The sequence below is a fragment of the Hyperolius riggenbachi genome, chromosome 2, assembly GCF_040937935.1.
Source record: "Hyperolius riggenbachi isolate aHypRig1 chromosome 2, aHypRig1.pri, whole genome shotgun sequence".
NCBI classification, from domain to species: domain Eukaryota; kingdom Metazoa; phylum Chordata; class Amphibia; order Anura; family Hyperoliidae; genus Hyperolius; species Hyperolius riggenbachi.
This window is the reverse complement of record NC_090647.1, coordinates 230,945,769-230,973,451: the sequence shown is the minus strand read 5'-3', so window position 1 is coordinate 230,973,451 and position 27,683 is coordinate 230,945,769. Positions and strand designations below refer to the sequence as shown.

Below are 27,683 nucleotides of genomic sequence, written 5' to 3'. Positions count from 1 at the left end.
GATAGGATAAGCTACAGAAAGCCGTAAACAGGCTTTTTTAAAAAGCGCTACTTGCTTGTGAAGTTTCTGACATCGTACTGATTGCAATACTCATGGTATTATTTTTTTGGTGGTGGGGAGAGGTGTTCACATGTTGTTGAGGAACAGAGGAAGGTGGCAGTGCTCGTTTCTTCAGTAAACTTACACCACTTATGGTGTCATCTAATGATCCAATCTTTTTCACCCAATCTTACCAAATCTATGGAGTAGAAGGGTAAATTGAGTGAATATACTGAATGGATACTTCAGGCAGTTAGCTTATATGACATAGAAATGGTAAGATTGGATAAAAAAAGATTGGATCATTAGTTGCCACCTTTAGTAAGTTCTTGGTGGTCAAGACTTACCATCACATTTTTTTTTTTTGAATTACAGGATGGGAGAAAGAGGGATGTGATTTAGAATTTTATTTCGGGGACACAGCCTAATCATTCCCCCAGTAAGATGGGAGTTTTCACTGTGTCTCATTCCTGGTACTTGAGCCATGTCCAAAACGTTAAGGCTAGGTTCACAGTGGACAGTTGCATAACGCACCCGTTATGAGTGTGAACAGCAATGGTGACTGGACATAGACTTTAATAAAAAGCCTGTATTCAGCGAGTTAGAATAACGCGATCAGTTACAACACAGTACTGTGAACAGGCCCATAGAATTGTATGGGCAGTAAGTTCACATGCAGAATTATTCTGCAGCTCAACTGATCACTGTGAACAGGGACTCAGTCTAGTTCAGTCTATCTACAGACCAATAGAGATTACCGCAATCTGCCTATGGGACCTCAGCAGTGATTCTTTATGATATCCTTATATTCCCATGCATGTGTTGTGACTGAACTACAGAAGGTTCAATAAGAGCCATGAAATACTGAGTATCTTGTTAAAAATGTGTAGAATTTAGTCTCAACAACTGAAGAAATAACAGACATCTTTATACTGTCTTTAGCCAATAACAATTTCAAGGACCCTGCTTTACACAGACACATAAGAATAAATTACAGCTTGCAGACTCAAAGCATTGCCATGACACTACCAAAAGTCATCCAGGGAAGGCCAAGCAGCTCCAGGACCAGAGTAGAGTAGACACATTCTGGTGTCCCACAAAAGAGCTACTATAATACTAAGCCTGTACACATTGTAAATCACAATTGCGATGCAATAGCGATTTTCACTAGTTAACAAGAAAGAGGACACTCATACAGCAATGTGTTTGTAATATTAGTGGATGTAATGAAAACCATTTTTAATAACAGGCCTGGCCATATGGAACACAATGTTCTAGTTCTGTGAATAGTGATACACTTTCAACAAAGTCTAATTCTTACCTGCTTTTTTAAAGCGTCATTCATTTCCTTCAAGGTGTCAAAAGAGGATTTCAGTCTCTTGTTTTCTTTAATCTTCTCTTTGAGTGTGTCTGACAGCTGTTTTACCTCTGCATCGTGCTGCTGCAAAGAAATGAATACAAGCTGTGAGAGAGGGCTTTCCATCCACAAAAGAACCTTCCATTCTTCATATTTGCTAAGCAAACAGATTCCAAAAGAATGCTCAGCCACTTCCTTCCCTATAGGTCAGGCTTCTGTGGCCTACCTAACAACAGCCTTCACAGAATGAGGGAAAAAAGTGCACATAAGTGCGGTATGTCCCACCAAATGTTTAAGGCTGGTTTCACAGTGGGACGTTACAGTTACAGGTGCACGTTAGTGCAGCCTGTAACGCACCCCACCGCACAGCAATGAAAAATCAATAGGCCGTTCACAGTGCCCACGTTGCGTTACACAGTAACGCTGCGCCATTACACAACGTACTGCATGCAGTACTTTGTAAGCGGCAGAGCCGCGTTAGACTGCTTGGACAAGCGCAGTAATGTTGGGGAGGAGCGGAGAGCGGCCAAGCACATGGCTAATAATATTCACTGCACTCAGTGACGTGCAGTGTTTACTTCCTGGAGCGGCCGCTCTGTGCGGCGATTGGCCGGGCGGGACCACGTGATGCTGCATGCGTCCAAGAGTGCGCATCACGGCACCACGGACGCCAGTGTGAGCTGCACAACAACCTTAGAGAGCACCAGGCGTTGCGTTAGGGGCACGTTATGCGACCATAACGTCCCCTAAAACGCAACGTCCTGGTGTGAAACTAGCCTCAGAAGGGTTACAAAGGCATAAAAACTATGATGCCAAGCAGAAAAAAACCACACGAGCAGCATTGTTTTAATGGGAAATATGATATGGTATTTATCAGGGTGAAGAGTTTTTAAAGGAAAACATCTGTACTGCATTTGCATTTTATGTATGAAACTTTAAGAATAAGCATACTTGTATGCAAGTCACAGGACAGAAAAACTTCAAGTATTTCTGGCACATGTGTAAATAAAATTCTAGATCTTGTACTCAGGAAAAATTATATGGATACAGAAGACCCCCACGACTTTCCCAAGACGGGGTGGCCACAAATGACATCAGCATGGAGAATGTGCACGGATGGGGGAGAAGAGGTTAAAGGAACCCTTTTCGGTGACTATTAGCTGTAGCTTAATAGAGGTACATCAGGCAAGCTTTTCCAGCATGTCTGATCATGTTTCCCCTTACTGCAAATAGCCAGTGGAGTCTGCAGGCAACATATTCAATACAGTATCACCATGAATAGACCAATCCATGGATAAGCCCATCCCACACTTTTGGCTAAAAATAAGCCAAATGCCATGACCCGCCAATTAGCCAACTCTCCAATATGCCACTGTAGCTCCCATTCAGAGCGCGCATTGGAGCGTGCCAGTGGATGCAGAGCGCGCATTGGAGCGTGCAGATGGAAGCCCACATATGGCACCACCAGAAGCTTCAATCTGCAGCACCTGTGGGTCTCCCCGAAGATGGATTCCGGTATAAAGACAGGGTGCTTGGGTGGAGCCCTTCGAAGGTAAGTAGCTCCCAACACTTCCTCACCCCCCCCCACCCCAATCCATGGCATACTGCACTGTTAGACCTCCCTTCAGGGGAGGATTGTTTCATATATTTTGTTAAATATGTGCTCATAGCCTCCACAGAGAATACCATGTGCACAGCGCCCACCCCCCACATCACTGTTTCAGCCAGCGTTCAGCATGGCAGTTGAACTGAGGGTATTGTTTTCCCCACTCAACCTCGCTCGCTCTGTATCACTCCATCGGCCCACCTCCCCTCCCCATAATACAACGCATCCGTAGCCTAGAAGCTAGTGACATGTCCTTACAGCCTTGATCCCACACTGTTGCCTGAGGGATTGTGTCCCAATACCTGCTGGGAGACTGTAACTGTGTGTGTATAGTTACAGGCAACAGGATATGAGCTTATGACGCCTGTCTGATGAGCTCTTCTGCATCACTGATCTCAAACTGATTAATGCCACCATACAAACAGTCGAACTGTGAAACTGTACAGATTTAACATGGTGACTCCAGAAATTGATCAATATCTATCAGCAAGCAATTTACACAAAATGATGAAGAGGGATGGATGATTCACTTCTACTTGGTCTACACACACACACACACACACACACACACACACACACACACACGACTAGGAGGCCAGTTAATGGAGACTACATATTGCATGCAAATTTACAGATTATCCATTTCTGAGAAATGAACACAAGCAGTATTTTGTATTATCCCTGACATAAAAAGCAATGCGGTGACATCCCATGCCAAATGCATTAGTGTCAGTCCACAAGACGCCATGTATTGCACAAAATAAACAGCTAATAACACAGATGTCGAGCATACATACATCAATGTGGAAATGCTTAAAGATGGTGTACGATTGGATTTATTTCTCAAATGGTTTCAAGATTTCTGCGCTGGAAAATGACCTGAGTTTTATTTTGGGACATATGGTACCAAAACACTGTTTGATGTGCTTGCTCTATGTTAGAAATGTTATTCAGGCTGGTAGTCACACCATCAAAACAGGGCCCTGTTCAAAGCAATATTAAGACATGAAAATCTTTATGAAAAAATTCAATAAAGACAGAAATGTACAATATGAAAGAGCTATGATAACACAATGGATGTTGTCAGCATTGCATAAAACATCCACAAACTCCAAAGTAACCATAGTTTTTTTTTTTTTTTTTTTTTTCCCTGAAAAACAAACACCACCACAAAACACTATAGCATGATATAGCCACATGAAAAAAAATATTTTAAGACATATTACAGGTAGCATATGTAGTAGGTATATGGCAATTGAACCCTAATTTATGCAGCATTGCTAGACGGCTCTCTAGAGAAAAAATTAAAATTGCAGATTGGATCCAAAGTGACATTAAGGTTTTTAAATAGGTTATGGTTGTACTTAAAGAGAAACTCCAACCTAGAATTGAACTTTATCCCAATCAGTAGCTGATACCCCCTTTTACATGAGAAATATAATGATTTTCGCAAACAGACCATCAGGGGGCGCTGTATGACTGATTTTGTGCTGAAACCCCTCCTACAAGAAACCGTGGTACTCTGGGCAAACTGCCACAATGTAACAATGTTCACAGACAGGAATTAGCTGTTTACAGCTGTCTCTAACAGGAAAAACAGCTAGCAGCAGCTACATAACCTGCCCACAGTAAAAATGTCACCATGTAATAAATGTCAGAATGTAAATCAGGGAGAGGAAAGATTTTACAATGAGCAAACACTGACTAAATGATTTATACATAATTATGGTAAAAAATGAAGCACTTTTTTTTACTACATTATTTTCCCTGGAGTTCCTCTTTAAACACAGCAATATGATGTACTATATATAGATACTGTATATTCTGGCGTATAAGACTACTTTTTAACCCTTGAAAATCATCTGAAAAGTCAGGGGTCGTCGTATACGCGGGATGTCATTGATGCCGGGTAATACGCCCTATCCTGTTACCACCTCTCAGATCTCGCTGCTGAGGACTGTAGTGAAGCGACGCAGGTGCACATGTGTGAGATCTGAGAGGCAGAGAAGGAGATAAATAGGATACAAGGGTGGGCTAGAAAGTTGAAAGAGGCGTGTTTTATGGGCACAGCGTAATCTATTCTTCCATACCGCTCTGATAAACAGGTAGACAAGGAGAGCTCACCAATCCACTTAGGGAGAGGGAGAGCTGACCAATCCAACCAGTCAATCGCCTATATGCAGTTATATGCTGGGTACCACATACAGTACAGTACAGCACCAGTATCTGTTCATACATTGCACCAGTATATGATGTTTTTTTAATTTTTTATTTGGTGTGCGTTGGAAGAGAGGTAATATTTATATGGCGAGTATATCTCAAACTCTATATTTTAACTGGAAAAGTTGGGGGGTCGTCTTATACGCCAGAATATACGGTAGATAGATAGGTCTTTACATATGCTTTCATTGACAGGCATTGGACAATACTAATATGTGTAGTGCAATTATGCTAATTAAAATACGCAGTTGAGCTGCATTTACTGGTTTTGGGGTGGTTTTCTACATATTATTGTGATTTTTTTTTTTTGCTTACCAGTGCTGGTACCTGCATTTTAAAAAAGATCTTTATAATTCGACCAAAAGTTTTCTTTGGTTGTTGTGTTTTTTTCTACAGTACAGGTAGTAGCTGGTTAACAAATGAAATAGAGACCGTAGGTACACCTTAACCTGCATCTGTCCATAAGACGAAACACTGTACCACCTCTGTCTTCTGTGCTCCGTCTATGCCTCCAGTGTCCCCCTCTGTATCACATCTGCCCCTCCATGGTGTCACCTATCCCCCTCTGCCTCCACCATGCCACCACCTCTGTCCCCTTTGTGCCATCTGTCCCACCACTGGATCACAGGTTTGCTTTAAAATGTATATGCAGAAAGCAGGACTCCTATTTTTCTGGACTCATTTTGCCAGTTTAAAAAACAATTTTTTCTTTAACATTTTTAAAAAACGATTTTCTAAAAAATGTCAAGGTCTTTTTGAAAAATTTTTTTGACTTGTTCCCACAGAATCAAATTTCACATTTTCAGGCCGTTTGTATCAGTGGGTCATTTGTAAATCAGGTCTTAGTAAGTCAGAGACTACCTGTACTGAAATATGTCTCCAAAATATCTGGGACAAGTGACTGCCATGTAAATAAATTAGATTTCAATCCTAAATCAAAATAAGAATAAAACGCGTTTGTCTAGTGCCACTGACCACTTCACCATAATGTGGACCTCAACTCAGACCTCTCTGCTCTAAAAGACACACAACAGCATAATAACCTTTAAACAAACAACATTTGTTTGTTACAGCTGATTCAAATCCTAAAATAAATCTGCACAGTTTCTACTTCCTGATTCAAGGAAGCAGACACAGACAGACTGTGCTTTCAAATGGGCTTATCTGCCATAGGTAGTCATGTGACACGCGAGGATCAAATTACAACTTGAGATTAGACACAAATGAGGGGAAATTAGACAGCGTAAACTCTCTAAACACACAGTACTATTCTCCGCCAGAGAGAGCGCACCGCGCATGCTCAGACTGGCCAAGGTTTTAGGGACCCAGTACTGGAGCTGGAGAAGGCTGAAGACGGCGGCGTGGGAGTGATCCGTGTGGATGGGGCTGGAGGAAGCCACAGGTATGTATACATCTTTGACTAATTTTCTCTGGTTTCCTTTAAATTAAAATATATATATACTTGCCATTAGCTTTGCATATGCTTTGCATTAAATTTGCATGCAAACCAAAATTATTAGCAACAGCATTACACTGGAATCTCATTATAGTAAACTCTGATATTGTAAACCTCTGGCTACAGTAAACTTAGTCCTCAGTTCCTGACCATGCGCCTGTATAAAAATACAGTACAATGTATGACTTCTGATAAAGTAAATTACTTGGTCAGGTCCCTTGGGGTTTGCTTTAAAGGGATTTTACTGTATTAGCATCCACTGAGCATTCCGATCTACCACCCAGTCAGGGCATCACAGCTAATGAACTCTGGTTTCACGTCTTTAGTTCTCTGGAAAGTAAAAGGCCCATACACACGTCGGATTTTTGCGAACGACCCGTCGTTTGAACTTTCCGTCGTTCGCGCGTCAAATCCGGCGTGTGTACAGACTATCATTCGGGTGATAAGACTGGTTTTCAGCGATCCACCGGGCGGATCGCTGAAAACCAGTCTTATCACCCGAACGATAGTCTGTACACACGCCGGATTTGACGCGCGAACGACGGAAAGTTCAAACGACGGGTCTTTCGCAAAAATCCGACGTGTGTATGGGCCTTAAGCCTCTAAGGGCTTGATTCACAAAGCGGTGCTAACCTACTTAGCACGTCTAAAGTCTTTAGACGTGCTAACCAGGGTGCTAAGTAGGTTAGCACCGGATTTCTCAATTGATTAACCTACTTAGCACCCTGGTTAGCACGTCTAAAGACATTAGACGTGCTAAGTAGGTTAGCACCGCTTTGTGAATCAAGCCCTAAGGCTGTTAAAAACACTTTCACTTTTGGAGTGATTTTGTAGCAATTTGGTGAAGTATAGCCCATTTCATTGTCCATGCGGTTTTTAAAACACTGGAAAGTGCTGGCGATCAGAAAAGCTCCTCAAGGCACTCTTGATATGAAAAGGCTGTAATGCTGGGTACACACATTACGGTTTTTCGGTTGATTCTGCTGTTTGATTGATTTTTGATTTGCTTTTCCGCTCGATTCTCTTATCTTTTCAAATTCCATTCACTTCTATGAGAAATCGACCGGTAAAACGATCGAGAGTAATATCGGACATGACGGAATTATCGAACGCATCTATCGAAGGAAAAAAAAGGAACGTGTGTACCTTGCATAAGGGCATGGCCAAATCTCTGAATGTGTCACAGCATTTTTATACATTGCCTTGTCTTTCCTGCTATATAGCAGCTGTGGTATATGCAGGAGGATTACATTCTCTGTAATACCCATGTCCCGGCAGAGGAGAAAACAGCCCAATCCGTCTTACAATCTAAGAGACAAGGCAATACAGGACACAGTAGGTGAGGTGTGTAAATTTGTCCCTTGATAGCTTAGAATTGAATGTATTGATGTCTAAGTACTACACTTTTCCTCCAAAAATGGGGAGAAAAAGTCCCTGCATCTTATATGCCAAATACAGGGAGTTCCGCGACTTATGAACGCCTGTCGATATGACTCGCCGCAATGTCAGGGACTCCCTGTACTGTGTCCTCCACTGCCCCCTTGTGTCCTCCTCCTCTCCCCCTGAATAATGTAAAGCAGCCGCAGCATGGCTCAGTGGGCTCACCTAATCCATTTGCTCCAACGGCGATCAGTCACCTCTCTTTACCCTTACAGCTGTCCTAGTGCTGGTTTCAGCTGATCGTGTCATCAGCACTTCCTGTCCCTCTGTGCCTTCTCTTGTCACCATGTGGCGCCTTATCTCCTATGCCCCCTCTCTGCCCTTTTTGTCTCTACTGCCCCTTTTTGTGCCAACTGTACCCTCTGCCCTTTCTCACCCTCTTGGTGCCATTTGTGCACTCATTTATGTCTCCACTGCTTGTTACTCACCCTCAAGTCAGTCCCATGCCGCTCAGAAGTCACCGCAGTCTCGATCGGCGCTGGGTCACAATAATGACCTCATTGCCACAGGTTCATAATGGCAAATCGCTAAGTCAGTTGCTCAGAAATCAGTATGTTCTTTAATTTTATTTTCGGTTCAGATGTGCTTTAAAGAGAACCCAAGGTGGCTTCCTAAGAATGAAATCCGCACATAGAGGCTGGGTCTGCCTATACTGCCCAGCCTCTGTTGCTATCTCAATCCCCCCTAAATTCCCTCTGCGCTCTGCTATGCCCCATAAATCACAGCCGCGCTGTCGACACCCAGCGTGTCACAGCGGGCTGTGTTTACCTCTGTAGTGTCACTCTGCGTGCTCCCCCGCCTCCTGCATAGCTCCTGGTCCCCGCCCGCATCCCTTCCCTCTCCGCTGATTGGAGGGAAGGGACGCGGGCGGGGACCGGAGCTATGCAGGAGGCGGGGTGGGAAGGGGAACTGCGGCGAGAGTGACACTACAGAGGTAAACACAGCCTGCTGCATGTCGACAGCGCGGCTGTGATTTATGGGGCATAGCAGAGCGCAGGGGGAACTTAGGGGGGGATTGAGATAGCAACAGAGGCTGGGCAGTATAGGCAGTCCCAGCCTCTGTGTGTGGATTTCATTCTTAGGAAGCCACCTCGGGTTCTCTTTAAGTTAACCAACAAGTATAAAAAAAAAATACCTCCTTCATAATGCCGAATTTCTGATGCATGATCTCTTCAACCCCTTTTATTTTCATGAGAGCATCTTGATGCTTGAATAACATGTTCTCCTTTTCCTGTAAGCATTGCTCTCGCTTCTTCAGCTGTAGTGAGTATTCATGCTGTGACGCCCTTTCTTTCTGTTGGAAGACACACTTCAATGAGTCTCACACAATTAGTGACACAAAAAATAATGGCCAAAAGCAGGACAGAAAAAGCCTATGCCTGTCTTGAAGTATAGACAAACCTTCTGCAAACAATTTTCCATTCAGCAGGACTGTGCTAGTTTGCAGGGCTGTGGAGTCGGAGGCGAGAAGTCGGAGTCGGGGCAATTTTGGGCACCCGGAGTCGGAGTCGTGGTTTATGAAACTGAGGAGTCGGAGTCGGGAGTCGCATGATTTTTGTACAAAATCCACAGCCCTGTTAAGTATTAGACTAAGGAGTAGGAGTCAAGGAGTCTGAGCAATTTTGGGTACCCAGAGTTGGAGTTGGAGTCGTGGTTTCAGAAACTGAGGAGTCGGAGTTGGAGTCGGAAGATTTTTGTACCGACTCCACAGCCCTGCTAGTTTGATATGAGTAACTTAAAGGAAACCTGAAACCTCTCTATTTACATAAAAAAAAATTAAAAAAAAAAAATTACCAGAAGTATGAGTCATCACTGACTTCATTACCACAGTTTTCACGGCTATCATCAATTTTTCATGTTTTAAACTCCTGATCTCAAAGCAAGATGGCTGTGACCCTAAAGGTGGCCACACACCATACAATTTAAAAAAAATCTGTTCAATTTAAGAATTGCAATCAATTTTTCTGACTGATTGTAACATTTCAAAAATATGACCAATGTACCACACACACCTGTGTCCAATTTTTCCCCAATTATGATAAAAATGATTGGAAACTGAGAAATTTGCTAGGGTGTGTATATTAACCAGCTGAGCGGTCTGGACGAGCTCAGCTCGTCCAACACCGCCAGCGGCTGCCGCTCAGGCCCTGCTGGGCCGATTTTAACGAAATAAAAAGCAGCACACGCAGCCGGCACTTTGCCAGCCGCGTGTGCTGCCTGATCGCCGCCGCTCTGCGGCGATTCGCCGCGAGCAGCGGCGAAAGAGGGCCACCCTAGCCGCCTGAGCCCAGCGTAGCCGGAACAAAAAGTTCCGGCCAGCGCTAAGGGCTGGATCGGAGGCGGCTGACGTCAGGACGTCGGCTGACGTCGATGACGTCACTCCGCTCGTCGCTATGGCGACGATATAAGCGAAACAAGGAAGGCCGCTCATTGCGGCCTTCCTTGTTTATTCTGGGCGCCGGAGGCGATCGGAAGATCGCCTCCGGAGCGCCCTCTAGTGGGCTTTCATGCAGCCAACTTTCAGTTGGCTGCATGAAATAGTTTTTTTTTTATTTAAAAAAAACCCTCCCGCAGCCACCCTGGCGATTTAATCAGAACGCCAGGGTGGTTAATAAATTGACACTCTAACACACACCATACAATCTTTAAAAAGATTTAAGAAAAATATCTGGCATTCCGGATCGATAAAAATCGAACAAAACGGGAAATCCGATCAGATTTTTCGAATGGAAAAAAAGCTTTCGATTTTTTGGGAGATCCGATCGTTTTTATTGAATTGCCGTAAAATCGGATCATTTTATTGTATGGTGTGTGACCACCTTAAAACTACTTCCTGGGCATTGCGGCATGCACAGATCTCTCGTGCACAGCTGTACAGGTAAGTACCTGTGGATTCCAGCACTGAGCATGTCCAGTATGTCCTCTTGTGCACTCCAAAATGTACAGCCTGCTCCTGCAATGTTCCAGCTCATTCTGCCTGCTCCTGCGTGTGTCCCTGATCGCTCTGGACTCACCGAGCTGTGTCCAGCGTCTCTAACAAGAACGCGCACAGATGGGCAGCGAAAGGGTAGACAGAAGAACACAGCCCGTTTGTGTCTGTCAACCATCAACTTCTAAATCTAGGATTTAACTGGGTGGATTCGGGACCGGCAGAGGCTGCAGGAAAAACCGTCCACAGCACAAAGGTATGTCAGCCTAAAAAGGCACAGACCTCAATTGCTACATGTAAAAAAAACCCCAAAAAAACAAAAAACAACCCTCCCCTCAGGTTCCCTTTAACCCTAAAAATATTTCATCGTTTTGGGCGGCTTTTGATTCACATTAACAGTATGTACAGTACAGTACCAATCCTCCTAACAATTTTATTATGCGTTCTTTTTTGCACTAGAATAATTAATAATACAGCGCTATAAATCAGTTTTTATTGTAGTTGGGTGAAGTCTGGATTGCAGCATAATTCCATCTGATACTAATTAGTATGTACGGCTGTGCAAAAGCTACATGCTAGATGATTCTCAGCCAAGGCTGCCATTCAAGACAGTCTCGGCCATGAAGCAATAGCGACTTCCAACTGACACCAGATCCCTTTATCCTCCTGCCAGCTATTCCCATGCCTAGGCTGGGTGCTTGCTAGTGCTCAGTACAGGTAGTGAAAAGGCCCCACCCTCCTACATGGAGTCAGCAATATGTAATGGTTTTCTGCCAAATAATAAATGTTGCCATTCGGCCTCCATGTAATTGCAGCTGAAAGGCACTCGCGACTGGTAGCCTGAACTGCCCAAAAAGCGAGTGGTTCAGCCTCCCGTGTGAAAGGAGTCTAAAATTGCCAGGTTGGCACTAAAGAAGTAAGTTTTAGTTTGCAGTTTGGGCACTCCACCTCTAAAAGGTTCGACATCACTGACTTAGGAAATTATAGGAGACCTAGGCAAGAAACAAATCAAAAATTAGAGTGCATCTCAAATCTATAATTTTAAGACAGCAAAACTGTCCTTATACTGTAACATGCGATTAATGTATTACCTGCAATTCCTTGTCAATATCGAACAGCTCTTCATAAATATCACGAACTTCAGAGGTTGAAACACTTGAGCGCTTTGCAAAACGAGGTTTCCTTGTATTCAGCTTCACAGCAGGATGGCTGCTTGTTTCCTGAGATGTATTAGTAAAAGGGTAGAGTGACGTATAAGGAAATGAAAAATCTGTAAAAGAAACAACAAATAAATAAAAAGTCTATCACAAATCAATATCTATTTTTTAGCATTTATGAGTTTCTAGAAGTTACAAAGTGTATAACAAACTTTACAATATGGTAGTAGGCATTACGGTATCAAACTTGACGTTGATAGGTAATTCTTTCTGATAAATTATGATTAAGTATCAGGGCTTTTACCTGTGTCCGTGAAAAAGTCAGCACAGAAATCCTGAATAGGACAAGTTTCTTCATAACTGTGGTCTTCCGCAGTCTCCAGCTGACTTAAGTCATAGGCATTATCTATCCTATCTTCCCTGCTGGAAAACAGGGATAAAACAATGAAACAGGTTCCAGCCATAGAAATATATACTGCATACAGCCTTCCTGTAGACCTAACTCAGCCATAGTTAGAAAAGTAGTATGCATTTATAGAGACTATTATTTATTTCTGGCATGCACTGGGGGGGGGGGGGGAGAGACACTCCAACGTGTTTACATTTTGCAATAGATCTTATCATGCAGTGAATAAGACTGGATGCACACCCTGATTAGAGCCCAGGAGATTTGGGCGCAGCTGGCGCCACCGTAGACCAGAATAGGGATTATATGTGCTATAGCGGCGCACAGAGAGTAAATTTGGCGCAGTCAGAAGACGGAGCTGAAGTTACTTTTAAAACACTGTAATTCTGCCACCAACAATAGCTTTAAGCCGAATTACATCATTACATCATTCCCCACCATCCATGTGGACCTGGAGGGGGAATAGTAATTAACACCGCCGGGACTTGTGCAGCAGCAGGATAAGCCACATATCGGCTGTATCCTGCGCCGAAGTCTTCTGGCGCGATTTCATTCGTGCGCCACCACGATTGGTTTGTGCCATGGATTGTGAAAGTGCATGTGCTTTCACTATCTACAGCATGAACACCATGTTCAGATTAGTCCGTTGCATCAGACATGTCATAATAATAGCAATGCTATTATGCTATGTCCTCACAAATTGTTCTTAGGCTCGGTCCACATTTGTTCAGTTGCAGTTCGGATCCGTTTCAAACGGATCAGTTTTTCTAAATGTTGTCCTTTTGTAGCATACGTTTCCAGTCCGTTTAAATGTATGTCCTTTCTTCATGTGTGTTTCTGTTGGATAAGAGATGATGTTGAGGGGAGGAGCAGGCAGTAGGCAATCTGTTTTTGCCTCTGTTTTGTGTGCAAAAGTTCTCTGTGTAGAGGGAGATCTGTTTTTGTGTGGTCTCCTCCTGCCTATCTGCCATCTCCTCCTGGATGTCCGCTAGATTCCTGAAACTAAATCTAGACAAAACGGAATTTATGATCTTCCCACCCCGGTCATCCCTGGACCTCCCAGATGTGCAGGTCACTGTTAACCACACTACCATTCGCCCTACCTCTCAAGCCCGCTGTCTGCGTGTTACCCTGGACTCCGCACTCTCCTTCACGCCCCACATCCAAAACCTCACACAGTCATGCAACTTCCACCTTCGTAACATCTGTAAGATTCGCCCTTTCCTGACCTCTGCCACCACCAAACTCCTCATCCATGCCCTCATGATTTCCCACCTCGACTACTGCAATGCCCTTCTGTCTGGTCTCCCTATGACCCGAATAGCCCCACTGCAGTCCATCATGAATGTGGCAGCCAGAATTCTCCACTCCTCCCATCGCTCCACCAGGGCGGCTCCCCTCCGTGAATCCCTCCACTGGCTTCCTATCCAGTCCAGAATCAGATTCAAGATATTGTGTCTGACCTACAAATCCGTCCACAAATCCTGTCCAACCTACATTTCTGATCTTACTCAGAGATACACACCAAGCCGCTCACTTCGCTCCTCCAATGAACTTCGCCTGACCGTCCCCCGCATCACCCAGTCCCATGCACGCTTCCAGGACTTCTCAAGAGCCGCTCCAACACTATGGAACTCCCTACCTCCACCCATTAGGGCAGCCCCCTCCTTCAACACCTTCAAGAAGGCCCTCAAAACACACCTTTTCACTCTGGCCTACCACCACTCACAATTGCTCTAAACCCACAGCTGAACTCTGGTCCCCTACCTCTCGTGTCCCTACCTCTCCCTCTAGATTGTAAGCCTTTGGCCAGGGTCCTCCTCCTTTTGTGTCCTACTTGATCATGCACCTCCATTACTGTAAACCCATGCTATGCAGTTGAGTGAACCTAACTTGCCTAATCTCCATGCTCCCATCCGAAGACTGACTAAGCATTACCTTGTACTCCTACTGTGCTGTGTGATCTGGTTTTCTTGTATTTCTGTATTGTCATATTGCTGTATATGACCCCTAAATATTGTCTGTAACCTAAATTAATGTCCAACGCTGCGTAATATGTTGGCGCTTTATGAATATAATAATAATAATAATAATCCTCCATGTATTCGGGGGCCGTAAAAAACCTGCAAATCTGGACTCTCTGTTCAGTTTTTCAAAATGGATCCGTTTTTTAAAGTGTGTGAAGACTGCAGTTATTTTAAACATTGGTATCTGTGGCTCCGGTTTTGATCCGGGCCGAAAAGCGGAGCCACGGATATGGTTTTTTAACCACCTAACGACCAACGTCGGCCGATAGGCGGACGCAGGTCGCAGTGGTGTTTCCATGCGGCCGTTCCATGTCAGTTCACAGAGGGTGTCTCCGTGAACAGCCTGCCAGCCTCCGATCGCAGCTCGCAGGCTAAATGTAAACACGCGGGGAAGAAATCCACGCTGTTTACATCATATGGCGCAGCTGCGCAGCAGCACCACGAAGGAGATCAGCGATCTCCGGCCTCTGATTAGCCGGGGTTTGCCGGCATCTGATAGGCTGAAGCCTATCAGAGGCGGCGCATGACGGATCGCCGTCCTGTGCCGCCCATAGGAGGGGGGGGGAAGGAAGGGGAAGGAGGCGGAAAATCGCTGCGGAAGGGGGGGCTTTGAGGAGCCGCCCCCACTGATCGAAAATAGCCGGCCGTGATCAGACCCCCCCCCAGCAGGACATCTGACTAGTGGGGAAAAAAAGGGGGCGGGGGAAGTCTGGTCACCCTGGCTGCTTGCTGATCTGTGCTGCGGGCTGGAGAGCCCACGCAGCACAGATCTGCGCAAACAAGCCCGGTCCTTAAGTGGTTAAACAATCGTGAACCGACCCTTACAGTAATCTTGTGTATGTACAGAAATGTAATTGCATCCTTAGCCAACAACTACAAAAGTTATCACAGACTCTGATAAAACCCGACATTCACATGTTAAAAACATCAATCCTTACATCATCGGCCACCACTGCTTTTCAGATGATTGTTGCCAAGTCGATAGCAGCCAAGCACTTCTTACCACATTTGTTGCAGTTAAAATGTGAATCAGGTGTTCTGGCTGCAGTGACGCGAAGGCTTTTCTTGCTACTGCACTGGTACATGGCATTGGAACAAAGAGATGGACCAAGGACCGGGAAGGCTCCATGCTAACCACAGCCTTCCCTCTACATAGGCAAGTGTCTATTTCTTTATTTTCGCTTTGCTTTAGGTTCACTATAAGGCCTATTTTACACTATGGGCTTGATTCATTAAGCTTTGCTGCTAAAGTAGTGCAACTTAATGTGAGGAGTGCAAGTTGTGAGCACGCTACGTGTGGTAGTGCAGGGAAGTGTGTGCTGGTACCTTACCCATGCTCCTTGCTAATAACGGTAGCTCCACTCATCCTGCCCTGAGACTCGTCAGGTCCAGTGTCTTTGTAGGACGTGATCCTGGCTCTTTGATTGGCCCAATAGCCTGCCTGTGATAGGCAGCCTAAAGCAGTGCAGCTTACTGAATCAAGTTTTATATCTGATTCCAATTTCGTTTTGCTTTTACATGCGATTCCAATTTTTGATGCCATTAAAAAATGCCTGCATGCTGCACTTTTTGTCTTGTGTCGCCACCATCTAGTGATAAATCGCAAATTGGAATTGAGCTTTACAGTGCAAAGGAAGCATATTTTTTGGTTTTCAAACGTCTAAAGAGTTTCAATTAAAATCACCATGGGAGCTGTATATCCAGAGAGCAGTGGGTTGTCCCTAAAGATAGCCACACATGGTGTTGGTAGTGGTGAGGAAGTGGGAGAGGTGACGGCAGGACAGAGAACAGGGGCAGCCAGTACACCTGGGGCGCACCTGTGTTCAGGCTGGGATTTATGGAGTTTGAAAGTTTGGGGCACCAAAACTGAGTCCATTGGGTCCTGAGATGTAAATTCAGCTGGCATAAACATCTGAGGTTTTCTACTAGGTAGCAGTTAGGATGGTAAAAAAAACAAAAATTGATGAAATTACTATTCAGTATTTCATATGCAAAAAATGGAGAGAACAGATGTGCTTTTCGTACAGTGTCATTTTTTTTTCTTACCAGTCAGGATTCTGAATAGTCCTCAGCATCTCTTTGAGGGCTTTATTGAAATGTTTCTTATCACCGACAGTCACAGCTGAACGTGAGACTGGTGACATCAGCATCCTAGATTCTGCCATCTAACTCCAGTAACTGCGAAGGCAAGCAAAAGAAAATGAATGGCACCTGCAGAAAAAAAAAAATAACACGTTTCATATTAGAGTCAGTACTGATTACAACATATAATAAAAACAATACACAAGGCAGTCATCTCTAAATGAACCCGTTTTCATACAAAATAGCGTGACATGGAAATCCATCCTCACCTCTGTGCGGAGTGTATTACAGGAAACACAGCGAAGAAAAGACGAGCTTCTTCACAGGGCACCTCTATATAACGCTGAGCCTCTTACAGATTAATAATATAGCACTGACAATACTCCGCAGCTGATCCATAAGCAGCCTATCCGCGTCCTCTGCACACTGTACAGCGCTTTCTACCATGCAAATCAATCCGTTTCTTCCCTGACATCAGCAATGTGCGACTGAAGAGCAGGCAGCACACTCACTACGTCACGATGCCAAACTGTCAACAGACCCATTCTACTGTCAGAGAAAGAGAATGTATTGTAGGAGCTGATGTTGGTAATTCCAAATTACTGTCTCTTTTCCCTAGGGACTGTTCCTCTTTTACCACCAAATCCGCGGTTTCTTGTTCTTCCCTATGTGTCCCAATTTCAGGGAACCTGAACTGAGTAAAATTATTTAAATACATGATGTAGCTGCAAATGAATATTACATACTTACCGAGTAATCAGTTCCTCTCAGAAACTCACCATTTTCTTCTTACAGTGATCCCTTCCAGTTCTGACAAGATTTTGTTAGAACTGAAATATACCAGTTGCTGTCAGTTATATATCAGCTGCTGTCAGTTACAACTGAATGTGCAAGGCAATGTCCATGTTTCCCTATGGTTCAAGTGGGCGATATTACAGTTTAAGGGCTGGAACCCACAGGAGCGCTTTTGGCAGCGTTTTGGCAGCACTGCGATACGCTAGCAGTTTGCCAAAACGCTGGGCTAATGTTAATGGATGGGGCAACTTCCACAGGAGCGTTTGCGTTTCCCAGAAACGCAAACGCAGGACCTGCAGCATTTTGGGAGCGTTAGCGCTTCAATGTAAAGTATTGAAACGCTAGCAGAAACGCTCAGCAAAACCTAAACTGAGCGGTTTTGCTAGCGTTTTGCGGTTCAGCACACTGTAACAAAATTAAAAATAATTCACAGGACCAATCAGGATAAAAACGCAAAACGCAAAACGCTAGGCACCCGCTGGGAAAAAAATACAATGTTGCAAAACACAACCCAAAACGCGCATGAATCCGCTTGCAAACCGCTCAGACAAAACGCTAGCGGTTGCGTTTTGCGTTTGCGGTTTTCAGTGGGTTCCAGGCCTAACAGTGTGCTGACCAGGAAGCTGTTATATGGGGTATTGGCCATTTTCAAATCGGAGGACTGAGGATTCCATTGATCACAGTAAACAAACAGGACGCAGGACAGGAGAAAGAGATTGATGAGCAGACTACATGGGAAGTAAGTATGACCTGTGTATGTTTATTTTAACTTTTTATTTTCAGTTCAGTACTACAGATCCTTTCAACAGAGAGTACCATGTAGATTGATTTATTAAATATGTATTTTGCTTATTAATTCTTAATAGTGTACATGTCTAGGAGTTTGGTGGAGGTGTGACTATAAGTGTGGAAGGAGCGGGTGTCCCTATTTTTTAGTTTAAAAATATGCTAGTCAACATGTTCTAATAGAAGGACTGAAATCCCATCCTGGAGCATTACTGGTCCTTAGCCTGAGCTGCCCCTGCCTGACTGCATTGATTTCCATTGCAGTGCTGCCCTCATTCAAGAAGCATAACTACCAGGGGAGCAGCCCCTGCGGTGACACCTAGGTATTGCCTGTTTAATTCCCCCTCATTTGTGTCTAATCACAAGTTATAATCTTATCTCTCCCATGTCACATGACTGCCTATGGCAGATAAGGCCATTTGAAAGCACAGGCTGTTAACACTATGGGCTCTATTCTCAAAGAGCCAAATTTTCCGCAAAATTTTACCGCTATATTCCCGCCAGCGGTAAACTCCGCATTTTTTCCACATTCACTAATATTTTCCGCATGCGGGAAAAAAAGATGCGGAAACAGCCATTATTCATGCGGGAATGATGCGGTAAAAAGGTCGCATGAAAAAGTGTTTAAAAAAAAAAGTTAAAGTCCAGCAAGCACAGCCCTTAAGCCTCCACACTTCATTAAAGTCAATGGGATGCTGAATATATCACCTACTACTTGTAGGTGATAAAAAATCGGTAATTAACGACGAAATGATGCGCCTGAACATTTTTGAGAATTGATCTTTTATTGCGGAAAATACCGACTTTATGAATCCCGCACTTTTACCACACTTTTTCCGCATGCGGAAAAAACATGCGGAACACTTTGAGAATTCCAACTTGACGGTATTTTGGGTGCAAACTTCCCGCATGTACTTTACCACATGCAGGAAGTCTTTGAGAATAGAGCCCTATGTCTGTTTTCATAAATCAGGAAGTAGAAACAGTGCAGATTTATTTTAGAATTTGTATCAGGTGTAACAAAGAAATTATTTTTTGTTTAAAGGTTATTATGCTGCGTATCATTTAGAGCAGAGAGGACGTTCTGAGTTCAGGTCTGCTTATGAAATGCAAGCACAGCTGAGGAGTGATTATTTCACCTGCATTACCTACTCTTCTTCCATGCAGCTGCCTGCTGCCACTTCTCCTGACAGGTAGGGACAATTGGGGGTCTACAATGTAGATCAAGGTTTTGCTGCAAGGACCAATTCATTCTACTTACTCATCTGGATGTAGCTGTATGATAATTTCCTTTCAGATCATACACAGCCTATTCGTTGACTCTCAGTCTCTAGGGAGGCTGGCAGAGATTTCAGGTGGACCTGTCTGAATGACATGAATCAGTACCTTCAAAAGCAAACACAGGAACAACAAGAACCCAGATAGTGTTGTATGTACTGTAAAGGTACTCACATAATTGGGTTGCTTGATTAGCAACCAACCACTATGGTACAGTGGGTTGCAAAAGTATTCGGCCCCCTTGAAGTTTTCCACATTTTGTCATATTACTTCCACAAACATGAATCAATTTTATTGGAATTCCACGTGAAAGACCAACACAAAGTGGTGTACACATGAGAAGTGGAACGAAAATCATACATGATTCCAAACATTTTTTACAAATAAATAACTGCAAAGTGGTGTGTGCATAATTATTCGGCCCCCTTTCAGCAGGGACAGGCAAGCTGGTCAGAGTTGATGGGAAGATGGATGGAGCCAAATAAAGGGAAAACCTGGAAGCAAACCTCTTGGAGACTGCAAAAGACTTGAGACTGGGGCGGAGGTTCACCTTCCAGCAGGACAATGACCCTAAACATAAAGCCAGGGCAACAATGAAATGGTTTAAAACAAAACATATCTATGTGTTAGAATGGCCCAGTCAAAGTCCAGATCTAAATCCAATCGAGAATCTGTGGCAAGATCTGAAAACTGCTGTTCACAAACGCTGTCCATCTAATCTGACTGAGCTGGAGCTGTTTTGCAAAGAAGAATGGGCAAGGATTTCAGTCTCTAGATGTACAAAGCTGGTAGAGACATACCCTAAAAGTCTGGCAGCTGTAATTGCAGCAAAAGGTGGTTCTACAAAGTATTGACTCAGGGGGGGGCGAATAATTATGCACACCCCACTTTGCAGTCATTTATTTGTAAAAAATGTTTGGAATGATGTATGATTTTCGTTCCACTTCTCACATGTACACCACTTTGTATTGGTCTTTTGGAATTACAATAAAATTGATGCATGTTTGTGGCAGTAATGTGACAAAATGTGGAAAACTTCAAGGGGGCCGAATACTTTTGCAAGCCACTGTATGTGGGAAAAAAGTCTCAATTCAGGTTTTATGGTCTCTCTTCAGATATGATCGCTCTCTTGTGGAAAAAAAGGAGGGATCCATCAGCTCTGTGAAATTGGCTGGATGCCGCCCTCCAGAGGAGGGTAGACAATACAAGGGGGGAAGAGATGCCCAGATGTAATAAATCTCAATAAAAACATTAAGAACAAAATAAAAGTTGGCTTACCTCAAGGATGACATATAACAATGAAGGGAAAAATATGCCCTCTAAAACATGAAGAATAAGAAGGTACAATCCTCACACATGTATCAGAATTCATGCTAAGATGGAGTGTTAGACCTAGTATATGTCCTGCCTTTATTCAGCCCCAACCTACCAACACTATGTGACATGTCCCTGCTCATCTGACTTAACGCATCATCCCAGTACTCAGTTACACCCAGGCCTTAAGTGCACAAGACATAGGGATTGAGGCCAAAAAGACATAAGTACCACTAGAACCCAACTAGATGAAACAGACAAGGGGTAGTCTGGCATTCAGAGCCAGCAATGCTAATATCAGAAAGTAGCACAGTACCAAAAGTTAAGCAAGGAGACAGTCCAATTCAGGCCAGGGTCATAAATGGGAGGTCAGAGGTTCACGGAATCCTAGAGCTAGACAAAGTCGGGTCAGGGTACACAAGCAAGGCAGCAATGAATACAAGTTCAAAGGTTAGGCTAAGGTCGTACCCAAGGCATTCTGATAATCACACCTATTAGAGTAGCACACTGATAATAAAACAATATCACGGGCAACAGAGAACTGGACTGAGGCAGAACTTTATTGGGGCAGGAACCAATCAGGTGGGACTACAAGTCCCAGCTGCTCATAGGCTCCCAAAGAAAAGAACAGTGGCCAGTTGGCTACACACTTAATTATCAGATGTTCTTCGGCTGCTAGCAGTGCTGCTGAACGGAATGGATGCGTGGCCACACACACCCATGTACAGTAGAAGAACGTTGAATCATGTTTGGCCACAGGGGATACTGTGCCAGCCTGAGAAGGAAGCTGTTTGAAGCCAAGACCTACATGTGTCAGACCCATCGCTGGAAAGCCGACTAGGTGAGTTTGTTAGATGGAGGAGGTATTTTAGAGATCTGCTTGCAGAAATAGAGGAAATAAAAGAAGAGGAATGTGAAAGACAAGATTATACCATACAGGAACATGCTAAAGTATGTATGGAAGAGTTTGCAGTCTTTATCCATTTTGTGTCCACTACTGACTCTGTCAAAATGCAGGACAGTGCATATAATGTGAACTAAGAAATGCTTTTGGGATAACATAGAATGCGCTTGTATGTACTTGTGAATTATGCTCAGTTCACACTATGCTCATTCCAGCCAGAGCAGGAAAATATCCTCATTGTTCAGATAAACTCCACTTCTCTGGGGTCCATTACAGGTGTGTATCATTCTTCAGATTGGGGTTTGTCCATTACAGAGTGCAGTGGACACGATAAAAACAGAATATTGGGAAACAGCCCATTGAAAATCTTTGATATATCTGTTTTTGAGATTGATGCCGTTTCCATCTAAATGCAGGGTAGTGTCATAGTTTGAACAGATCCTTAGGCCAGCTTCACACTGTAGATTAGAAACAGGCCTTTGAGGATTATTGCGTTAGTATGCCATAATCCCCGTCTGGTCGAGATCCAAACAGGAAGTGGCGCTCGTTTGCGGTCACTTCCTGTTTCGGGAATATGGAAGCGCATGTAATCGTATTTTAAAAAAAATATGCTTCCGCACATGAGCGTTTGCCACCAATTTTTCTTTAAAACACTGCTTTACCGTAGACTTACATGACTTCCGGTCCCCTGTAGGTGATAACAGGAGCTGCACGGTAACGTAGGTATGTGCTTGCGTTACATAGGGCACTTCCGCCACAGAGTACCACAACGTGGGGAGTGTGAACTCCACCATAGACTTTTATTGCCCCAGTGTGTAGGGGCCCTCAAGGTGGCCACTAATGATACAATCTTTTTCATCCAATTTTACCAAATGTATGTAGTATAACTGTAAATCGAGTGAATATATTGAATTCATTATTTAGGCAGTTCCCTTATATTACATAGGAATGGTACGATTGGGCTAAAAAGATTGGATTATTAGCATTCACCATTAGGCTAAATTCCCACTTATGTTAAAGGCTACATTTCCACTGTAGTGAATTCGGATGCCGAATTGCAGTCTATTGAAATTAATAGGCTGCTTCCGATTCGCATGCAGGGGAAAAAATAGCTGCATTTTTTTCAGACATCGCATCTGAATTCCCATATCTGTTGCATTTCATAGGTGTTGCATTTCACATCACTTTGGGTGCTGAATCCAATGCGAAATGGACACGGCATCCTAGTGGTAATGTAGCCTTAAAGAGGAACTCCAGCCTAAACAAACATACTGTCATTGAGTTACATTAGTTATGTTAATTAAAATAGATAGGTAATATAATCTCTTACCCACACTGTTTTAAAAGAACAGGCAAATGTTTGATTTCATGAGGGCAGCCATCTTTTTGGTTGAAAGGAGGTGACAGGGAGCATGAGACACAGTTCCAACTGTCCTGTGTCCTGAGAACTTCTCCCATTTGCTAGGCAACGTGAACAACAACATAGGAAATCCCATCATGCTCTGCACAGCATCAGGGAAAAAAAGCCTGGGCTTTTTTTCTTTGATGGGTGGAGCTTAGTTAAAAATGCAGCTAAAAATGATGCTTTGGTAAGAAAAACAAAGTTCCGATGCTGTGAAACTGTTGAAGAAACACCAAGCTTTTTCAGTTCTGCTGAGTAGATTTTTAGTCTGGAGGTTTACTTTAAGCACACCTGAACTGAAGAACCCATGATGTTGCCATACATGGGGCTTATTCTAGACTTTTTTTAATCTTCATGGCCCGTCAGTTTCATTGGCCTCCCTTGAGCTGCTGTCACCCCTCTTTAAAAGCTTTGACTGGGCTCAATCACAGCTACGGCCCATGCTCTGTCCTGTCTTCATGCCTCCTTGATTGTGCACCCAAGCGTTCTGCGAATGGACATTCAATAAGCTACAAGGAAAGGAGAGTTTTTTGCATGGGATATTGTGCACCAACAAATAAGGGTCGAGGATTCATAACACACTGAAACAGAGGAACATGTAAACATAGTTGCAGATTTGTGTTCCAATAACAAATCAGGAGGGCGCAGGAGCCCTCACTGAAAAAAAACAGCGCTGTCATAGGCGCCTATTGTAAAAGCCACGATTGGCATTGGCGCATGGCAGCTCCCGCAAATTTACCTTCTTTGCCAGACATTGTGGCCATTATATAAGCCGTGATTTGCGGCAAGTAAGGTAAATTTCGGCACCAGGGGGCGTCTGGTTAGAATCAGAATCAACTTTATTCGCCAAGTACGACGGGCACCGTACCCAGAATTTTTTGTGGACAAACGGCAATTGGCACACTACATCAGCAAGGTACAGATGGTACAGATACTGAGGCAGGTAAATAATCGCTACACAGATAATGGTTACACAGACAGTCACAGCAGCAATATTACAGACAGTACAGCAGGTAGAGCGAAAAGATCTTAGCTCTTGGGGCACCCTGACGTCAATTTGACAGGCAGCAGCAGCACGTCGATCAGAACAGACGTTGTATGGTGGCATGTGGTGCAGCACGGCAAGCTAGAGACAGTTTTTTGCTGGGATTATTAGGGAGTGTCAGTTGGTAGTGCATGAGTTGAGTAGGACAACCACTTGGGGAAAGAAGGTGTTTTTATGCCTGGTGGTTTTGGTGAGAATAGACCTATAGCGGCGGCCTAGGGGAAGGGGGTCGAAGAAGCAACTGCCCGGGTGAGAGGGGTCTTGAGTGATCTTGTTTGCCCTGGACCTCATTCTAGCTGAATGAAGGATGTCCAGGGGTGGCAGGGGTGACCCTATGATCTTCTCAGCAGCACTGATTACCCTCTGGAGTTTCTGCTTGTCCCTTGCGTTGGCCCTGGAGTACCAGACGATGATGGAGGAGCAAAGGACAGACTCAATGGTGGCAGAGTAGAAGCTGATCATTACAGTGGCGGACACAGCCAGCAGTGGGCCCCTGTGCAAAATTTCAATTGTGGGCCCTTTGCGCGCTGCGGCAAAAAAATGGGCGTGGCAATGACCGGATGAGGGCGGAGCTAACTGTAATTTAAAGTGAGCCTGGGGTGAGAGTGATATGGAGGCTGCCATATTTATTTCCTTTTAAACAATACTAGTTGCCTGGCGGCCCTGCTGATCTATTTGGCTGTAGTAATAAACTGAATTACACCAGCAACAAGCATGCAGCTAATCTTCTCAGTTCTGACAATGTTGTCAGAAACCCCTGACCTGCTGCATGCTTGTTCAGGGTCTATGGTTGAAAGAATAAGAGGCAGAGGACCAGCACGGCAGCCAGGCAACTGGTATTGCTTAAAAGGAGAGAAATATGGCAGCCTCAATATTATTCTCACCTCAGGTTCCCTTGAAAAGTGCAACGCAAAGACAGTGGGCCCAAGTTTTGGTGACCCTTTCCCCAGAAAATTCACATAATTGTGCAGATTTTCTCAAGAAAATACACATAATGTGAGCAGATATGCCCAGAAAATACATTCAATCATGTCGGCAGATGTGCCCAGAAAATACGTGCAATTATGTCGGCAGATGTGCCCAGAAAATACATGCAATCGTGTCGGCAGATATGCCCAGAAAATACGTGCAATCATGTCGGCAGATATGCCCAGAAAATACGTGCAATCATGTCGGCAGACATGCCCAGAAAATACGTGCAATCATGTCGGCAGACCTGCCCAGAAAATACGTGCAATCATGTCGGCAGACCTGCCCAGAAAATACGTGCAATCATGTCGGCAGACCTGCCCAGAAAATACGTGCAATCATGTCGGCAGACCTGCCCAGAAAATGCGTGCAATCATGTCGGCAGACCTGCCCAGAACATACACCTGCTAATATAAATAAATAAAAAAAAAACATTTACTCACCTGCAGCAGCAGACCTCCTGTCCCAGCCTCCATCCGGCGCGCAGCACCCATGGGTGGTTGGGTGGATAGGTAGCCTGGTGGGTGGGTGGCAGGGTGGATAGGTAGCCTTAGGTAGGCAGCCTGGTGGGTGGGTAGGTAGGTAGCCGGGTGGGTAGGTAGCCTGGTGGGTGGGTAGGTAGCCGGGTGGGTGGCTGGGTTGCTGGGTGGGTAGGTAGCCGGGTGGGTAGGTAGCCTGGTGGGTGGGTGGGTAGGTAGCCAGGTGGGTGGGTAGGTGGGTGGGTAGGTAGGTGGGTGGGTAGGTAGCCGGGTGGTTAGGTAGTCTGGTGGGTGGCTTGGTAACTAGCCCCGTAGGTAGGTAGGTAGCCAGGTGGGTGGGTGGTTAGGTAGGTAGCCGGGTGGGTGGGTGGGTAGGTAGTTAGCCTGGTGGGTGGGTAGGTAGGCAGCCTGGTGGGTGGGTAGGTAGCCCTTAGCCGGGTGGGTAGGTAGCCTGGTGGGTGGGTAGGTAGCCTGGTGGGTGGGTATGTAGCCAGGTAGGTAGGTGGGTGGGTAGGTAGCCGGGTGGTTAGGTAGTCTAGTGGGTTGGTAACTAGCCCGGTAGATAGGTAGATAGCCGGGTGGGTGGGTGGTTAGGTAGGTAGCCGGTGGGTAGGTAGCCTGGTGGGTGGGTAGGTAGCCGGGTGGGTGGTTAGGCAGCCGGGTGGGTGGTTAGGTAGCCGGGTGGGTAGGTAGGTAGCCGGGTGGGTAGGTAGGTAGCCTGGTGGGGCTTTAGGTAGGTAGCCTGGTGGGTGGGTAGGTAGGTAGCCGGGTGGGTAGGTAGGTAGCCGGGTGGGTGGGTAGGTAGCCTGTTAGGTGGGTAGGTAGCCAGGTGGGTGGGTAGGTAGCCAGGTGGGTAGGTAGGTGGGTGGGTAGGTAGCCGGGTGGTTAGGTAGCCTGGTGGGTTGGTAACTAGCCCGGTAGGTAGGTAGGTAGCCGGGTGGGTGGTTAGGTAGGTAGCCGGGTGGGTAGGTAGGTAGGTAGCCGGGTGGGTGGGTAGGTAGCCGGGTGGGTAGGTAGGTAGGAAGCCTGGTGGGTGGGTAGGTAGCCGGGTGGGTAGGTGGTTAGGTAGCCGGGTAGGTAGGTAGCCGGGTGGGTGGGTAGCTATCCGGGTGGGGGACCCGACTCCTATCCTCCCCCCTCACCTCGGGGCCCCCCTCCCGGTATGCGCGGCGGGAGAGCGGCAAATACAGGAAGTCACCGGGGCTCCAGCAGGCGCTAGAGGCTCAGCCACTTGGTCTCCCATGTCTCCAACTTTGTATACTGCTCGCTACTTCCTGGTTTAGTAGCGAGCAGTATATAGAGTTGGAGACATCGGAGACCAAGCGGCCGCTGAGCCTCTAGCGCCTGCCCGGAGACTTCCTGTATTTGCCGCTCTCCCGCCGCATGAGGGGGGGGGCCCGAGGTGAGGGGGGGAGGATAGGAGTCGGGGCCCCCCAGGAAAAAAAAATTAATAATAATAAAAAAAAACAGCAATACTTAATGGGCCCCTGAAGCAACGGAACTTCAGGGGCCCTCGTGCGGCGGCACGGCCGTATGTCCGCCACTGGATCATTAGCTCTGGCTTTCTTTTGAGTTACAGAGGAGTTCACGTCCCACTTCAGGTTGTCCGTGATGGTGGTGCCAAGGAACCGAGCGCTGTGTACCCTGGAGACCTCAGTGCCATCAATGGAGACCGGATTGGGAGACGGAGCGTTTCTTCTGAAGTCCACAATTAGTTCCACAGTTTTCGCCGTATTTAATACAAGTTTATTTTCCTTGCACCACCTGAGGATTCGCTCAATCTCCTTGCGATATTCATGCTCATCATTTCCGTCTGAGGCCTAGTATGGTGGTATTGTCGGCAAACTAGATGACCTTGACAGAGTCAGCAGATGAGATGCAGCTATTTGTGTACAGTGAGAAGAGAATCGGGGACAGCACACACCCTTGCGGGGCGCCAGTGTTGGTGGTTCTGGCACTGGAAGAGCAGCCGCCAATCCTGACTAACTGCGA

General features: G+C 45.2%; 2 protein-coding genes across 8 annotated transcripts in view; one reads left to right on the top strand and one right to left on the bottom strand.

The window, feature by feature from the left end:
* CCDC138 (coiled-coil domain containing 138) overlaps positions 1 to 17,554 on the bottom strand; it is a 75,932-nt gene extending 58,378 nt beyond the window's left edge. For 2 of the 6 annotated variants that reach the window (XM_068268293.1, XM_068268298.1), the window contains exons 1-6: positions 16,989 to 17,398; positions 16,684 to 16,848; positions 12,509 to 12,627; positions 12,139 to 12,317; positions 9,254 to 9,412; positions 1,361 to 1,480 (exon numbers count right to left, since the gene is read on the bottom strand). In XM_068268293.1, the coding sequence (XP_068124394.1) occupies positions 1,361 to 1,480; positions 9,254 to 9,412; positions 12,139 to 12,317; positions 12,509 to 12,627; positions 16,684 to 16,802 (696 nt within the window). In that variant the 5' untranslated portion in view covers positions 16,803 to 16,848; positions 16,989 to 17,398. Of the gene's footprint in view, positions 1 to 1,360; positions 1,481 to 9,253; positions 9,413 to 12,138; positions 12,318 to 12,508; positions 12,628 to 16,683; positions 16,849 to 16,988; positions 17,401 to 17,469 lie in introns of those variants that run through there. The other 4 variants (XM_068268295.1, XM_068268297.1, XM_068268296.1 and 1 more) reach the window with 4 other exon arrangements.
* A 614-nt stretch (positions 17,555 to 18,168) lies between these two features.
* The window catches only part of PDCL3 (phosducin like 3), a 34,310-nt gene continuing 24,795 nt past the window's right edge, over positions 18,169 to 27,683 (top strand). The window contains exon 1 of one of the 2 annotated variants that reach the window (XM_068268305.1): positions 18,169 to 18,253. The gene's annotated coding sequence lies outside the window, so the exon portion shown is untranslated. Of the gene's footprint in view, positions 18,254 to 19,384; positions 19,494 to 27,683 lie in introns of those variants that run through there. The other variant, XM_068268304.1, reaches the window with a different exon arrangement.